This window comes from Caretta caretta, chromosome 1, assembly GCF_965140235.1.
Source record: "Caretta caretta isolate rCarCar2 chromosome 1, rCarCar1.hap1, whole genome shotgun sequence".
Taxonomy (NCBI): Eukaryota; Metazoa; Chordata; order Testudines; family Cheloniidae; genus Caretta; species Caretta caretta.
The window spans coordinates 241,141,234-241,158,696 of NC_134206.1; the positions used below are offsets into that span (position 1 = coordinate 241,141,234).

The window sequence follows — 17,463 nt, forward strand, 5'->3', positions numbered from 1 at the left end:
CTTTGTATAATGAGATGATTATTTCAGCATTGCCGTGACAGTAATTCTGCAGCTGCCCCTTTGTGTGCACTTGTCTCCAGCCCTCAAACAAGAGAATAGAAAATCATTCTTCGTGTTTAAACACAGAAAGCTCACTTCACTTTCATACTAACTTCTTAAGCAGAACCTGCTGTCCATAAAGGATCTGCAGCTTTCATGGTACTGATGCAAAAACACATGAATACAGAGCAAAATCCTGGCTAACCAAAAAGTTAATGTACTTATGCCTCTTGATGCTCAAACACAGTTGTAATCTGTTTAGATGGGGGACTTTTTAAAAATGTAGCTACTTGCTTTTTCTAGTAAAATTGGCAACAAATGGAGTAACAATGCAATAGGTCAATCTTATTCAAGGTATAGCATATTTTTGATTAGTTCAAGGGGCATTCCTGCAGAGGAACTTCAACCTAGGCAGACTTCCATTTGATTGTCTAAATTTATAGTAGTAACATTCCTCATTAGGATGGCCAGTACAAAGGTTACACCAAAGGCTTAGTGAGCTACAAAAAGCAGTCTTCAGCCTTTCTTAAATAACCATACTAAAAGATGGTATGCAAAAAAACCTACATTAAGAATCAGCCAATCAGATAAAAATTTGCAACAACCATAAAGCCACCACTTCAATAATATGCATTTTCCTAAACTTTGAAATTCATCAGCTGCATTTATACTTCAGGCCACATCTTACAAACCTCACAACTAAGGTATTTTTAGCACACGTTAGTAATGACCGAAGGGGCTAGTGTCAATACAAGAGCTTAGTATGTGGTATAACTACAGCACTTGCCACTGGGGCTGGTCAAAAATGGTCTGGCTATTTTCTGCCAAAAATAATTTGGGTTTCTAAAAGAGAAGAATTGCCATAGGGGGTCAGACCAATGATCCATCTAGCCCAGTATCCTGTCTAACAGTGGCCACTGCTGGATGCTTCAGAGGGAATGAACAGAACAGGGACATTTCAAGTGATCCATCCCCTGTTGTCCAGACTGTTACACCAATAAAATAAAAACCAGCAGGATCTTTTTAAAGGGGAAAAGGCAAAATACCACATTTATTGTGAATACAGAAAGAATCATAGTAAGCAGTTAGTTATAGCTATAACATTCCATTCAATCTCATATTTATTCACACATTCATTCATATACACACACACAGGTTCTGCAAGGTTGTTATCATAGGTTTCAGAGTAACAGCCGTGTTAGTCTGTATTCGCAAAAAGAAAAGGAGTACTTGTGGCACCTTAGAGCCTAACCAATTTATTTGAGCATGAGCTTATAATATCTGCTGCAGTTTCCACGGTATGCATCCAATGAAGTGAGCTGTAGCTCATGAAAGCTCATGCTCAAATAAATTGGTTAGTCTCTAAGGTGCCACAAGTACTCCTTTTCTTGTTATCATAGTTACCAGCCTTAGAGTTGATCATGCCAAGCCAGGTGACCTGGACATAAGGAGGGAGCAGGGCCTCATCACATGCACATCTGATGCTCCTGGAAGTTGGTTTGCAGAATCAGACCCCAAAGTTCTCACTTTCTAGAGTCCATTTTTATAGGAATTTCTTCCTATGTCAGTCTATGGGAATTGCTTCATCATGCTGTTGCTGAATCAATCCGCAGATGTCACATTCCTGACAGCTCTGTGCTGCCAGATGTTATCTTGTTCTTTGGTTCTCCCATTCTTGAGGCTGTTGAGTAGATTCCAGTCTGCCCTCCGGGGGTCCTCTGGTTATTTCCACTTGACGCCTTCTTCAGCCTATGGACACTGGATTCTTAGGCTGGCACCTCTCTGATCATTCAGTTATTATCCACACCAAGCATCCATCCACATACATCCTCTATCTCTATTTTAATCACAATTGTTAACGAAGCAAGATGAATACAACAAAACGGTGGTGATTGTTACAAAGAATTGCTTTGAGAACAGCTCTGTCTTAGAATGTACTAACACAATTAGCAGCTTGCAAGTTTTACACAGAGAGGAGAGAAACAGTACCAAAAACCAAGAGACCTCTTAATTAGTAATACCCTGGAATTTAAACTATGAGGAATCAACCTCATTTGTGATTTTAATACAGAACTTCTTTAATATGATCCAACAAGACCCAGCTTCTGGCAGTCAGAGGCTTAAGGACAACCCAGAGCATAGGGTTGCATCCCTGACCATTTTGGCTAAGAGCCATGGATGGACCTATCTTCCATGAACTTACCTAAATTTTTTTTTTTTAACCCAGTTATACCTATGGCCTTCACAATTTCCCCAGGCTGATTGAACTGTGTGAAACTTGTTTCTTTTTAAAGCAGCTGCCTATTAGTTTCATCGGGTGACCCTTGGTGGTTGTGTTATGTGAAGGAATAAATAACACTTTCTACACACCATTCATGACTTTATAGACCTCTATCATATCTCTCCTTAGTCATCTCTTTTTCTAAATTGAACAGTCCCAGTCTTCCTAATCTCTCCTCATGTGGAATCTGTTCCAAATCCCTAATCATTTTTACTGCCCTTCTCTACTTTCTCCAGTAAATTTTATCTATCCCTTTCCCAATGATTCCTCTCCTGGTAGCTTTTTTTTTTTTTTTTTTTTTTTTTACTGCCACTGCACATTGAGCAGATGTTTTCAGACAATCATCCATGATGACTCCAAAATCTTTCTTGAGTCGTAACGGCTAATTTAGACTCCATTTTGTGTGTATAGTTGAAATTACTTTTTCCAGTGTGCATTACTTTGCATTTATCAATTTTGAATTTCATCCACCATTTTGTTGCCCAGTCGCCCCCTTTTGTGTGATCCCTTTGTAACACCACAGTCTGCTTTTTCACTATCTTGAGTAATTTTGTATCTTCTGCAAATTTGCCACCTCACTGTTTTATCCCTTTCTCCAGATCATTTGTGAATATGTTGAACAGCACTGGTCCCAGTACAGATTCTTGGGGGAACCCTCCTATTTACCGCTCTCCATTGTGAAAACTGACCATTTATTTCTACCCTTTGTTTTCTAATTCTTAACCAGGTACTGATCCATGAGAGGACCTTCCCTCTTAACCCATGATTGCAATTTCATATTTGTGTTCCTTCTGAACCCTTGAGTGAATACCATCTGAGGGGGGTCTGTGCTGGCCTAGAGTGACACACAGTGGCCCATAGTTATACTTCCATTTCCACCAGGGTGGGCGGGGGGAGTCTTAAGGTTGGAGCTCAAATGAGGCCTTTCATAAAGGGGCATTCTGCTGCCTGATAACAGAGAACCACCTGAGCACAATTTTGCCAAACTTTGTGTCAGCATAACATCTCCCTGACATTACTACACTCCCAACATATCTACTGGATTCCTTAGAGACCATCTGCTGAACTTTTAACTCAGGCATGATCATAAGATCTGTACGTAACTAGTGTCAATCCATAATGAGCTGCCTGGGCAATTGCATTTGGGTGAGTTGCCCTCTTGAGAGGAATGCAGGATGAGGATGCTTTAGAAGCAGGTGAGCTCAGGAGAAGGATCTGTCACAAGGAAACAGACTTAGGTAACAAGATCTGGGTATTGATACACAGTGACCAAGGGGCCTTCTATAAGGATATTATCATACAGGGAGCACCATTTGCAGGAAAGTGTCCCCATTCCTGTGGAGGCAACATGGACAGATCAGTGTACATCAGGGACCTCTTCCTGTAGCTGGGAGATTTGCCCCGGGTTAGCTGAATTTCAAAAGGTGCGGACCTACGAAAAACGTAACAATGTTTAGCTGCACTAAGACCACAGCTGATCATGCTGACAAATATCATAATATTGTTTTCTTGTACTCCCCCATCTGTCCACATCCATTGGTTGTCTCTTACTTAGATTGTTAGCCCCTTGGGGCAGGGACTGTCTTTTTCTTCTGTGCTTGTACAGCACCTAGCGCAGTGAGGTTTTGATCCCTGACAGGTTCCCAAGCACTGCGATAATACAAATAATAATAATGAAGGGTGGAGAATGAAGAGAAGAGAAGTTGCTACATGGACGAAGAACAAACCAAAGAACCTCTAGCTCTTTCGTTCTGTCCATGTCTCTCCTGCCCTGAGCTGTCATACCCAATTATGAAATAACTAATAAAAAACGACAAGTTATACCATGAGATGGTTTCTGGTAGCAAGCTATATTTTAGGATGAGTTATAGGCAAAGATTCTCCCAACCCTGTTGCTCGTTAGGCAGTAAGATGATGGGAAGGGAAAGTTACTCAGGACCCAGGGTTCTGATTCTTATTTATACTACTTATAATATTACTCTATAACAAATAAGGTTAAAAAAAATCCACAATAATATACTTGTAGCTTTTAAACTACCCAAAGTGAGTCAGATTTATTACTACCCAAATACAGATTTGCTGCCTCACTGCCTGTTCTACATTAATAAGAAACACTTGCACAGAGCAATAAGGCCCAGCTCCTCAAAGTTATTTAAACTCCTATCTTTGATTGAAAGCAATGGGCATTAAGTGCCTAAATACCTCTTTAGATCTGGACCAGCCTGCTCACAGGAGAGTTCATCTTGAAGGGACAGTGCTACCAAGAAATTAACTAAAAGGGTCAATTGCAATCATATGTGTACAATTATTCACTTTCCCAAGAACCCCTGCATGTTGTCCCACATACATTCTATCCTCATTGGTCACAGCAGAGAGTACTTCTTTCTCATGGGTTTGCTGAACTGTCAGTCTTCAGCTCCTGACCACCTTTCTCCCCAATGACATCACCACAGGTACATAAAAGGTGAGCAGGTTGAAGTGAGCATTTATGGGAATATCAAGTACAGCTGACAAGGCTAGGTAAATAATTACTGTAGATGAGATGATGATGATAAATAACACTTTGTTTTCTTTATGCATTTATTAGTTTCAAATATATAGTAATTTCTGTAAAATGCTACTTTTTAAAATTTGAGTGATGGGGTTTGTGTTTCTGGGTTGTTTTTTTTCCCTCCTCTCCTGAGGTGGGAGAGAAAGGAGGCATCAAGTTGGGGCTCTTTTATTGTGATCTGCAGCTGGTAACTTTAGTTGGGTTTTGTTTTTTGTTTTGTTTTGTTTTCTTCTCTTCTTTCCTGCCTGATATGTAAGAACAAGACTAACTTCTTGTAGGACCAAACTCCTCTCAAATGTGACTGCTCAGAGATTCTCTTAATCCTACATCATATGTGAGAAATAGCCTGTAAATTATATTGAAGAGGTAAAAATTGGTAAAACTGGATATTTGTAGTTCTTCAGCTATGACTTATGTGACTGCTGTTAAACTGCAATGTTAATCAAATGAGTCTGTGCTCTTGACCTGTAACTGCTCCACCTCTCTTGCCTTTTAGCTGTATCTGACTCCACTATGTCTTCTGAGAAGCAAATACATGATTCTTCCTTAGAGACCCAGGAACAGGAGCAACAGGTAGGTACATGTATTAAGAGGGTGATATACTGAATCTCTCCCATCACTGGCTAAAAGAGAGCCTACTAAATGAAAGGTTGTAGAGGTGTTCTTAAACTAAGGTGGGGAGGGGGAGCAGCCAACAAGTGCAGAGGAGTACACCATTTGGACCGAGACATCCCCTACAAGAGGATCTATTAATGGGGATTCTGCCTGTTGAGGCTGGAAGCTGATAAAGTACAGGTAGGAAATGAAGAGAAACAGTCAAATGAAAGAGTCCCATTCAATTACATCACATAAAGGCTGACTGCTAAAAACTGACAAATTTTATAAGCACTTTTATACAAATGCTAAAAGTATAAATACTAAGGGGTGAACTTAAGTGCCAAGTATTAAATGAGGCTATAAATATAATTTGCATCACCGCGAGTTGGTAGAATGATGATCCTCAATGAGGCATGGCAATACCATGGTGCAAAATGTATAGGAATGATAGGTTGGGCTGGGGGGAATGGTATATGTGACAGAAAGCATAGAATCAAATTAAATGAATCAAACTGTCCTAGAGAATCTCAAAGGATAAAAATTCTATTCTTTGAATAATGAGAACATAGCAATCGGCACATGCTACTGACCAAGATGGTGGTTTGTGAAATACTCAGGGACCCTAGAGAGACTACAAAAATAGAAAACTCAGTGGGGATTTCAGCTATCCCCATATTGACTGGGTACATGCCACCTCAGGGTGGGATGCAGGGAGAGTTTTTAGATGGTATAGATGAGAGCTGCCCCAAGATGCAAGGCTGGAACCCACAAGGGGAGAGACCATCTTGCTTTAGTACTAAGAGGTGAATATAGGTGAACCACTTAGTTATATTATGGCTGCTATTACTAAGTTTCACATCCCTGTGATGAGTGGGGAAAAACCCCAGAGAGGCCCACCACAGTAGGCTTTAAACTTAAGAAAAGGGAACTAGTTAAATGGAAACTAAAAAGAACAGTCACAAGTGAGTTCTACCAAGTTGCATTGAAATTTTTTTTAAAAAACACAATAATAGAGGCTCAAATTAAATAGTAAGAGGACCAAAAAAGGGGCCATGATGGTGAAACCACAAAATAAAAAATGGTTAGTGGCGAAAAGACTTCCTTTCTAAAAATTGGAAGTTAAATCCTAGTGAGGAAAATAGAAAGGAGCATAAACTCTGGCAAGTCAAGCATAAAAGTGTAATTAGGCATTCCAATAAAAAAATTTTGAAGAGCAACTAGCCAAAAACTCTAACAGCAAAAAAATTAAGTACATCAGAAACAGTCTGCTTAACAATCAGTGGGGTCACTAGGCAATTGAGGTGCTAGAGAGACACTTGAGGAAGATAAGTCCAATGCAGAGAAGCTAAATGAATTCTTTGCATTTGAACTTGCATCATCTTGACATCACAGGATGTGAGGGAGGTTTCCACACCTAAGCAAGTCTTTAAGTGACAAATCCCAATGAACTGTCCCAGATTGAGGTGTGGATAAAGGAGGTTTAGGAACAAATTGATTTATTTAATAATAAATTGCTAGGACCAGATGGTATTCACCCAAGAGTTCTGCAATTTCATATTTGAGTTTCTTCAGAACTACTAAATGACACTTAACCTATCACTTAGATCTGTTCCAGTACCAGATGACTAAAAGATAGCTAATGTGTGATACCACTTTTAAAAAGGGCTCCAGAGGCAAACCTGGCATTTACAGATGAGTAAGCCTAATTTCAGTACCAGGCAAATAGTTTGAAACTATATAGTAAAGAACAGAATGATCAGATGCATAGACAACATAATTTGGGGGGTGGGGTGGGAAGAGTCAACATCCCTTTTGTAAAGGGACATAATGACTCTCCAATCTATTGGAATTCTTTTGGGGGGGGGGGGAGGGATCAACAGACATGTGGACAGGGATGATATAGTGTATTTGGACTTTAAAAAAAGCTAATGACAGGGTCCCTCGCCAAAGGCTCTACTGCAAAGTAAGCTGTCATGGGGTAAGAAGGAAGGTTCTCTTATGGATCAGTAACTCCTTAAGAACTAGGAAACAAAGGTGAAAATGGACCATTTATTTCTACCAATAGAGAGCGGTAAACAGCAGGGTCCCCAAGAATCTGTAGTGCTGTTCAACATATTCAGAAATCACTATTTGCCACTTCCCCCACATGAAGTCCAAAGCTGACTGAAAAGAGTTAAGGGATCTCAGCAAAGTGGGTGAGTAGGCAAAAAAGGCAGATGAAATTCAATGTTGGTAAATCCAAGTTAATGGACATTGGGTGGTTGGGACTGTTTTCCAAAGTGATGGGATCTAAATTAGCTGCTTTCACAAAAGAAACTTATTGAAGTAATTGTGGATAGTTCTCTGAAAACATCTGCCCAATTTGCTGCAGCAGTTTAAAAAGCAAACTATGCTAGGAATCATTAGGAAATGAATAGATAAGACCAAAAAATATCATTATGCCCGTATAGAAGTCTATAGTACAGCCAGACCTTGACTACCACACATAGTTCTGGTTGCCCCATATCAAAAGAGAATTATTAGAATTGGAAAAGGTACAGAGAAGGGCACCAAAAATATTAGGGATATGGAACCGCTTCCATATGAGGAGAGAGTACAAAGATTGGTGCAGCTCATCTTGGAAAAGAGATGACTAAGGGGAGGTCTATAAAATCACAAATGGCATAGAGAAAGTGAATAGGGAAGTGTTATGAAGGAGTAAACATGACTCAAGAACTAGGGGACACCCAATGAAACAAATAGGCAGCAGGCTTAAAAAAAAAAGGAATTACTTCATACAACACAGTAAACCTGTGGAACTCATTGCCCTGGGATGTTGTGAAGGCCATAGGTATAATAGGATTGAAAAAGTTAGATAAGTTCATGGGGGAGAGGTCCATTTCTGGCTATTAGCCAATGTGGCCAGGGGATGCAACCTCATGCTCTGGGTGTCTCTAGCCTGACTGCCAGAAACTGGGAGTGAACAGGGGGTGGATCACTTGATTCCCTCCTGGAGCATCTGGCATTGGCCATGACTGGAAGACAGCATGGCCAACCTAGCCCAGTATACTGGGTCAAACAAATGGTCAGTCTTATGTTCTAGCAATCCCATCATAGTCTGTTTAGTGACTACAGAGCTGAATATTCATGGAGACTATTTCCCATTCTATGAAAGACTGTGTGATTGGCTTCAGCACTACTGAAACTTTCTTAAAACATGCCAAGCTTGACATAGCTGAAAGCTATTCTGGGACCTGATCTGAAAATCCTGAGTAAACCTTCCAGATAATGAAAGAAGGTCTCCTCTCAGACGATGGGAGTAAGACACACTTGGATCTTTCAGCTAGTTTAATACAGCATCCCATAGTAATTAGAGGACCATTTGACTGTGTAACCCTTCAGACTGCTGAGAATTTGAGCCTTTGAATTAGTGTGGGAGGAAAGGTCCATGACTATGAAATACCTGCAAGGTGCTAACTGACTCTCCTTCCTCTGTAGGCTTTCCAGTATGATGCTCTCACTAGCCACTTCTCAGTGGCTCTTCACAAATCTCTCTCCCTTTCTTGCCTGCAGAATCTCTTGAGGAGGGTGGCCAGTCTGCCCTTGGTCAGCTCTGCCTATGACATGGCTGCAACTGCCTACACCTCCACCAAGGAGAGCCACCCCTACCTAAAGTCCTTGTGTGATGTGGCAGAGAAAGGCGTGAAGACCATTAGTGAGGCTGCAGCCAGCAGGGCACAGCCAATTCTGACTTCATTTGAACCACAGAGTGAGTAAGCGGGGCTTGCAGGTCGTTTTATCAATGAACATAAGTGTCTCCATCCCAAGTGCAGACATGGAGTGCAATGGCTCACAGTCTCAGGCTTCTTTTTGAAGGCCTATATCTTGCACTTATTCTTGATTTCCTTACTCCTTGATATAACTACATCCCAAGACAGTCCAGAGCCCCTGCCTTGCTGAGTACTTACCTTTTTCATTTTAAGGTTCCTGTATATCTTGAGACTTGGTCAGTTTCTCACAGGCAGAGAAGTCATTGCCAAATAACTTCAGTGACCGGAAGACTCAGTCTTCCGTCTCTGATGGTGCACCAACAACTTGACTGACTCAATCCATAGATTACTTTATGTGGGTAATCATCTTTGCGTGCCAAACCTGTTAAATTCTAATGGCCCTTTTAGAAATGGGGAATTGAAGTGACTCTTGGGTGCTCATCCCTAAATTTTTAGGGGGCTTGCTATTCCAAAGTGCTGAACACCTGAGAGTCAGGTCTCTCTAAATATCAAGGTTCATGCAGGGTTGGGGACAGGTTTGGTTGCTAAAAGGACTGCTGTGGTCCTCTAGTCTGACCACCTGCATACAGGCCACAAAAAATAATGCAGGACTTCCCTGAAATAAAGACCAATAGCTAAAGCTGAATTAAAGCATATGTCTTGGGGAAAACATCCAATCTTGACATTCCCAGGGATGGAATCTCCATCATAATCCTAGGTACACTGCTCCAGTAGTTAACATTTGACAAGAATAGTAAATCTATTTCTAATCTGAATTTGCCTAGCTTCAGCCTCCAGTCACTCGATCAGGATAGCTCTGTCTGAAGAGCCCTCTAAACATCTCTTTCCCCATGTAGGTGTTTACAGACAGTAACTCAACATTCTTCTTGATAAGCTAAATAGAGCTCTTCGAGCCCCTCATTACAAGGCATGTTTCTAATCCTTCAATCATTCTTGTGGCTCTTCCCTGAACCCTCCCCAATTTTTTCCAACTCTTGAAGTGTGGACACCAGACTGGTACTTCAGTACCACTCACATCAGACCCAAATACAGGGGTAAATAACCTCCTCCTGCATATTCCTGTTAATGCATACAAGGATGCCATTAGCACTTTGCCATAGCACTGCGAGCTCAAAGTCAAATGACTATTCTGAACCACCAAGGCTCTTTAATTACTGTTCCTTAGCATAGTCTGCCATTTGATTATAGCTTTCATGTTTTGTTCCTAGACATGACTTAGGTTTCATTCCCCCTAGACTATCAGGAGATCCAGATCCAGTCACTGTGGAACCCCACTAGAAACACCTCTAAAAGATGATTCCCAGCTCACAATTACATTTTGAGACCTATCCATTAGCAACAATTTAATCCGCTTAATGTGTCAGGTTGACTTGTATTCTACCTTATGCCATGGTCATACCAAGTCAAATGCCTTACAGAAGTCAAACCTAACAGTGATGTAATATTCTTAAATCCACCAACCTTGTAGTCTCACCTTTTTAAAGTTTGACAAGATCTAGCTTCAACAAACCCAAGTCAATTGACACTAGTTATATTCCCCTTTCATTCTTAGAGTCCCACATCAGCAGTTTTATTTTGTCCAGAATTGACCTAGTCAATAGGTAACTGGGAAGTCTGTCTACACAGTCATCCTGTTTACCCTCAAATTTTGGCACAATAGTTTTCTTCTAGTCCTCTTGAGCTCTGGCCTTCTAGGACTTTTTAAAAATCAGCAATGGTCCAGGGGGATGTACAAACTGAGGTACCCAAAATTGTTTCACATTTTTAAAAATTCAGGCCTGAAACTGTAGTTACTCAATGGATCTACTGTATAGCAAAAGTTCAGGTCCTAGGGTAGCATGATACAGCACAAAGGGGAAATGCTAAACTAGCATGTTCTCCATTCAGTGTGGCTAGATTTTAATCTCTTGGCAGGCTTGCTGCTGACTGGAGAAGATCTGGCCGAATCGGTCATCGGCAGTGACCTTACCCTTTAATTGATCAAACTGAGTTTGACTTGTAGGACTAAACTGCCTTTCTCTAGTTTCAACAGCCAATGAATCTATTATTAAGGGACTGGACACACTGGAAGAGAAGCTGCCAAGCCTTCAAATTACAGCGGATAAGGTAAACTTATGCTGCTCTTCTCTAGAGAAGGTTGTGGTCACATAAACCATCTAGGGTAAGAACTAGACCAGTCCAGAGCTCTGGAGGCAGCCTCATGAACCTTGTGGTTCAGGAAAGTGGCTGAGTCACATAAAGGCACTGCCCAGGAACAGATTTATTGCCTGTCTAGAATGAGGCAAAAATAGGAGGGTAGCTAAAGCCTAGTAAATGGTGCTCAACTAGATCATGGTATAATGGTTCTTCTCTGGAGAAGAACCATGTAGAATTTGAGGAAAGGGCATGGTGTGGGGGCAGACAATTCAGGCAGAGAATTGTATAAACAATACATGAAGAATAATCGCCAAATGTCTTCTGCTGTCGCCTCTGAAGGTTGCTTCAGACACCAAGAAGCTGGTGTCCTCCGAAGTAGAAGCTGCCAGCAGATTTTCCAGCTTGGTAGATGTGACCAGAGAAGCTATGCAAGCAAGTGTGGAGTCCACCAAGTCCGTAATGACCCACAGTGTGAACACAGTCATGGGATCAAGAATGGGCCAGATGGCTGTGAGTGGTGTGGAAGCAGTGCTGGAGAGATCAGCAGAGCTGTTAGATCAATATCTCCCCATAACGGATGAGGAACTAGGTCAGAACACATCTGAATCATGAGATGCTGGTTCCCTTCATTAGAGGTCTTGGTTCTTTTACTTTCAAGAAGGCCCTTTTACCTTATGACATGCAAAGTTGGAGCCAAATATTATGCTCAGTCTGTCTTGCTTTCACCCACCTGGTCCTTCATTTAGAAATCTGCTTTTCCTGTACCATCAAAGGCAGTTACACAGTTCACTGGCTACTGGAAAGTAGGTGGAGATTGTTAGAATGTCACTTGTATCCTGAGGCTTAGCTATCCAGACAATGAGATGTATTGGGCTCTTGGGGTGGGGAGTGATTAAGGGGAAAGAGTTAGAGGTGGCCAAATCCCTAATGCAGCTATCAAATGTCTGAAAAGGCAATATCCAAATAAGAATAGCTATGGTTACTATTGCTAGATGTGTCACAAGCAACTTCCTGACATAATTAATTCAACAAGATATTAAAAGTAGCTATAGTCTATGCCTTCCTCCCTTTTACCATCCTGCTAAAATGTTTTTGGTCATACCCCATTTATTTCCTTCAGCTGAACTTGCAACATCTATAAAGGAGGATGGAGTGGCTCCTCTCCAGCCTCAAAGTTACTTTGTGCGCTTAGGCTCCCTGTCAAGCAAACTCCGCCACCGTGCCTACCAGCATTCTCTAGCCAAGATTAAAAATACTAGGCAGAGCATCCAAGAGACTCTCTCCCAGCTTCACCAAACCATTGATCTGGTAGGAACTTTCTCATCAGCATTCTATTCTGGAGCTGATTTGGGCTGAGCAGACTGAGACCAAAGTGTCTTCTCTACAAGGTGTCTATGCTCTCCTGTTCCCCCTGACTACCCATGTTCCATTGGAACTGGCTGCTGCTTAAGCTAGTTTCTTACTTGGGGTCTAGGCAAGCAGATAATTCCAACTGCCATAATGCCTTGATTCCATCACACTTCACAAGCTAAGCAACACCTGGCCAACTGAGTCTCTGAAAGGGAGATCTCTGAAGAAAGCAGGTGTTGCAAGCAAGGGGAGGGGGGGGGCACATTATTTCCTCTTGGCTATGGAGCACTGTTTTGTTTTTTGTTGGCATATATGCCAACAAAAAAAGTACTGAAATATGGCCCAGTCATCACTGGCACAGAGGGGGCCCCAGCGTCTCATAGATGCTCTAAAACACTTGTGGTGTATAAAAGGTGCTACAGAAATGTTGTGGTAAGACTCCTTTTCTCCTTGCTCCTCCAGATTGAATATGTGAAGCAAGGAGTGGATCAGAAGCTTCAAGATGGCCAAGAGAAGCTCCACCAAATGTGGCTGGACTGGAGCAAGAGGCAGACAGGAGGGAGTAAGGACTCGGAGTTGGTACAACCTGAGGTATCTAATTAGCCAGGATCCAGCTTTGGGCTGTGGCATTTCTGCCTATCTCAGTCTTATTCTACCTCAATAACAACTTGTTTCCTTTCAGCAGCTGGAGTCTCGTGCTCTGACAATGTTTCAGAGCATTATCCAGCAGCTGCAGGCAACCTGCCTAACCCTAATGTCAAGCATCCAAGGCTTCCCATCCAACATCCAAGATAAGGTGCAGCAGGTTCACCACAGCACAAAGGAGCTCCAGACTTCCTTCTCCACGGTTCACTCCTTCCAAGATCTCTCCAGCAGAATCCTGACCCAGAGCCGCAAACAGGTCACCAAAGCCCAGGGATACATGGATGAACTGCTAGAGTACATAGTGCACAACACTCCTCTGTCCTGGCTTGTGGGACCCTTCATGCTGTCTGGCAAAATACCAGAAGAAGCCATGGAACCATCAGAATGAGGGTGGGGAAGAATAAATAGCTTCTATAACTGCTCTGTCAAACTTACTGCAGCTCACTTGTAAAGGACCAAATTTTCCTTAACACTTATAGTGATTAACAAATAGGGTCTGAAAGCTTATATACCTTAGATTGAATTGTGTGGTGTGGGGTTTTTCCTTCCTTGTAGGAAATGAAGCTGCTTGCAGCTCCTGGTTCAAACATTCTTCACCACAATCCTGGAGAGGCACTTCCTCCCCTGGATAGCATGGGGTACAACTCAATCTCATGTCTTGCATGGGCTGCATGCTACCTGTGGCTGAGCTAAGATTAAAAACAATGATTTATTTGCTTTCAAAATAGCAATGCTGTCACCAGAAGTATCTTTTAAAATGAGGGTGAAATATGAATGTAAAAAATACATAAATTGGATACTACCCTCCAGGAATGCCATCTACATCCTGGGATACTCGCCACAATCTTAAAGTAGTGGCTGAGAACTAGGTTACTTCCGGTGAAAACTGTTCTTGCCACAGTGAGATAGACATCTCCAACTTCCTTCTTAAAGCAGTGAGAAATGGTACTAAATACAGCTTCAGCTCTAGGTGTCATGTGGATTGCTGAACAAGTCATTGACATAAATCATGGCCTTTCTAGAGCATGGATATATATAATATGCATATCTGTTAGTCAGATGACTAACCATACCACACATTAGTGTATTGGTGACTACCTTTACACTTGTTTTGGGTAACTGACTCATATTCCCTTGTCACTTTTCCTCAAATTGCTGTAGTAGACAACTTTGTCTCTTGCAAAATAAACATATTGCATATAAACAAATCTGTCTTCTAGCTTGTTCTTGAATTGCCTTAACTTTTAGCTATTCTTAACCCTAGACTATATCACAGTAGTCCCTTCTATCTCCTACATAACACTGGAATCCATTCCAGGAAGTCCTGTGGCCTGATTAAAATCCAATATCTGTAGGTCAATGGACATCTCCTTAAAAATGTCCCATGCTGGACAACCAGCAACAACCCTTGGCAACCTGATGCTATTAATAAAAGGTCTGAGACTGTTCTAACAGCCAGCTATCCTTCCCTCACTCACGTCTTTCATCAAGATCTTAAGGAAGATGGTGTCTCCAAATAGCATCCCAGAATTCTTTAGTTTAGTTGGGACCAATAAAGATCTTTATCCCTGGGGCTAAAGGGCCCTAAACTTCTTTTGAGAGTTAAATAGAACTTCTAATGTCTGTATCAAACCCCAGAGCAGGGGGAGGGGTGGGGGAAGATGCCTTCAGCCTCAACATCAAAAATAGCTAGCTTGAAAATCTCCAAATTGGACATAGCACTGCATGATGAGGTCTCATGTCTCATAAAACGGGACTTAAAATAAATTCAAAGCACGTGTGGCTCTACTAACTTGCATACTGTGTGAAATTACTACCATATACATGCTGGTTAATCTTGTGCACAAACTTCTAGGTTGTGTAATGGGTCCTGTATCCACTTACTATCTTTGAACTAATGTTCCCTTACTCCGGTCTAACCAGTACTGTCTGCTACTGGCCGATAGACATCCCAATATGTCTGCAGCTTTCAGAAACTTCACCTAGAAAACAGACTAGGGTCTGAATGGTAGACCATGAACTAACTGAAGCAGCCTTTTAATGACAGGTGTGATGTCATGTTCCAAAGCTTTCTATTTTCTCAGCCTTTTCAATAAAGGGTATAGGACCTAGAATCTCCAGAGGTCATGTTGCAGTGGTTAGCTATTGCAACATAATAATTCTGCTTGGAAATTGCTTGTTTTGCATCTCAGGCTAGTGCTTTCTGTTCACATGGGATTAATTCCAATTGGATGATAACTTTGCATTTCTAGAATATCACCTGCAAAAGTATCTTACACAATACAAACAGCCTCTCACACAGATCCCTATTTTTCTCCTTTTACAGATAAGCAAATTGCAGTGCACAAAGTCACCTGGTGAAGGTCATACAAAGTCTGTTAGAGCCAAGCAGCCTACCTCCTAGTCCTGTATTCTAATCACACACTCATCAACTTTGTCTTCGTACTATACTGTGAGGGGACCTAGGGCAATATTCAAACTTCAGTCATCAGTTTGAGTTCAGTAGCAATGAATCTTGACTAACACAAGTTAATGGTAGCACCTCACCAGTTGTAGAGGCTACTGTAGACTTGTAGGACAGCACAAGCTGCACTAAATAATGGAACTCAGTAAAGGGGAAGGAATATGCTTGAGGTTTAGTTTCCACAACATTTCCTTGTCTCTTTCTTTCCCTCTCCCCCTTCCCCTCCACATTTATCTACTCTTGCTTGGTGTCTGTTTCAGATTCAGCTCACAGTTCAAAACAGCTGTTCTCCTCTATCAGACTGGGAGAGGGTTACAAAGTGAGAAAATTAAAACAAACACAGCTAGCTCATAAGGAACTGCAGGAAACTCATTCAGCAGTGGCTATTGCTTTAAGTTTAAGCAGCCTCATGTTCCCTAACAATAGATACAAAATGTATTATCACTGCATAAAGTGCATCATTATTGTATGGGAAGCTGTATTATCTGAAAATACTACTCATTCTGTCTTCAGCCACAGATTCTGGGGACTCAGTAGTAGTAGTGTAGCAGCACCTACAGGCCATAACTAAGCAGGGGGAGGGGGGGAAGATTCAGTCCATTAAATGCCCTATAAATAGGGCCCTACCAAATTCACTGCCCGTTTTGGTCAATTTCAGTCATAGGATTTTAAAAATCACAAATTTTCAGATTTCAGCTATTTAAATCTGAAATGTCTTGGTGGTGTAATTGTAGGAGGCCTGATCCAAAAAGGAGGGGTGTGTGGTGGGGGAGGGGGTTGCGGTGCTGCTACCCTTACTTCTGTGCTGCTGATGGCAGAGCTGAAGGCAGAGCTGCTGCCAGCAGCAGCGCAGGAGAGAGGATGGCACGGTGTGGTATTGCCCCTCTTAATTCTGCGCTGCTGCCTGCAGAGCTGGGCCCTCAGCCAGTAGCCGCCCCTCTCCAGCCACCCAGCTCTGAAGGCAGCAGCGCAGAAGTAAGGGTGGCAATACCACAATCCCCTTAAAATAATCTTCTGACCCCCTCCTGCAACTCCCTTTCAGGTCAGGACCCCCAATTTGAGAAACATGGGTCTCCCCCCCATGAACTCTGTATGATATAGAGCAAAAGCACATAAAAGACCAAATTTCACAGACTGACACATTTTTCATGGCCGTGAATTTGGTAGGGCCCTATGTATAAATACACAGTAAAATAGTCTAATCTAAACATCTTAAAGTCTAACTGTTCCACTCCCTTGCATTAAATGAAATTATAGCAACAAAGAATTTACATCCACTTATCTCGTGAAGGCTTCTTGAAACTGAATGAGCTGTCTTATGCCTATGTATTTAGATGTCAACATATCTTCTTAGATTAAATTAGGTTTTAATGCTGGACTAGGTGACTTAATGCTAGTGCACAAGATTCTCTTACTATAGTAATGAGTCCAAATGCCATGAGCATTCTGTTAATACGGCTACAAGAACTGTTTAGTTTAATTGCTAGAAACTTGTTCACAAGGCCTGTAGGTCAATGATTATTAAGACTTGTTTACCTGTTTCATTACTAACAGCCTGTGGAATAAATTTTACTAAAGGAGAAAACATGCATTTATATTGTAAAAACAAAATCTCAGACAGCTAAAGGAC

The 17,463-nt window shown here is 41.6% G+C and overlaps 1 protein-coding gene across 1 annotated transcript; it reads left to right on the top strand.

The window, feature by feature from the left end:
- Positions 1-5,284: 5,284 nt before the first annotated feature.
- On the top strand, positions 5,285-14,493 carry LOC125625804 (perilipin-3). The gene is made up of 7 exons (XM_048828322.2): positions 5,285-5,444; positions 9,021-9,216; positions 11,262-11,344; positions 11,714-11,963; positions 12,495-12,682; positions 13,187-13,315; positions 13,407-14,493. Exons 1-7 carry the CDS (start codon positions 5,385-5,387, stop codon positions 13,755-13,757), a joined length of 1,257 nt encoding a protein of 418 aa, XP_048684279.2. The 5' UTR covers positions 5,285-5,384; the 3' UTR covers positions 13,758-14,493.
- Positions 14,494-17,463: the final 2,970 nt, after the last annotated feature.

What these genes read in the sequence shown, in the direction of transcription:
- LOC125625804 (XM_048828322.2), top strand. Translation starts at nt 5,385, where the DNA reads ATGTCTTCTGAGAAGCAAATACATGATTCTTCCTTAGAGACCCAGGAA. An exon ending in TTCAAATTACAGCGGATAAG is followed by an intron (nt 11,345 to 11,713) that starts GTAAACTTATGC and finishes TCGCCTCTGAAG; the next exon opens with GTTGCTTCAGACACCAAGAA. An exon ending in CGGAGTTGGTACAACCTGAG is followed by an intron (nt 13,316 to 13,406) that starts GTATCTAATTAG and finishes GTTTCCTTTCAG; the next exon opens with CAGCTGGAGTCTCGTGCTCT.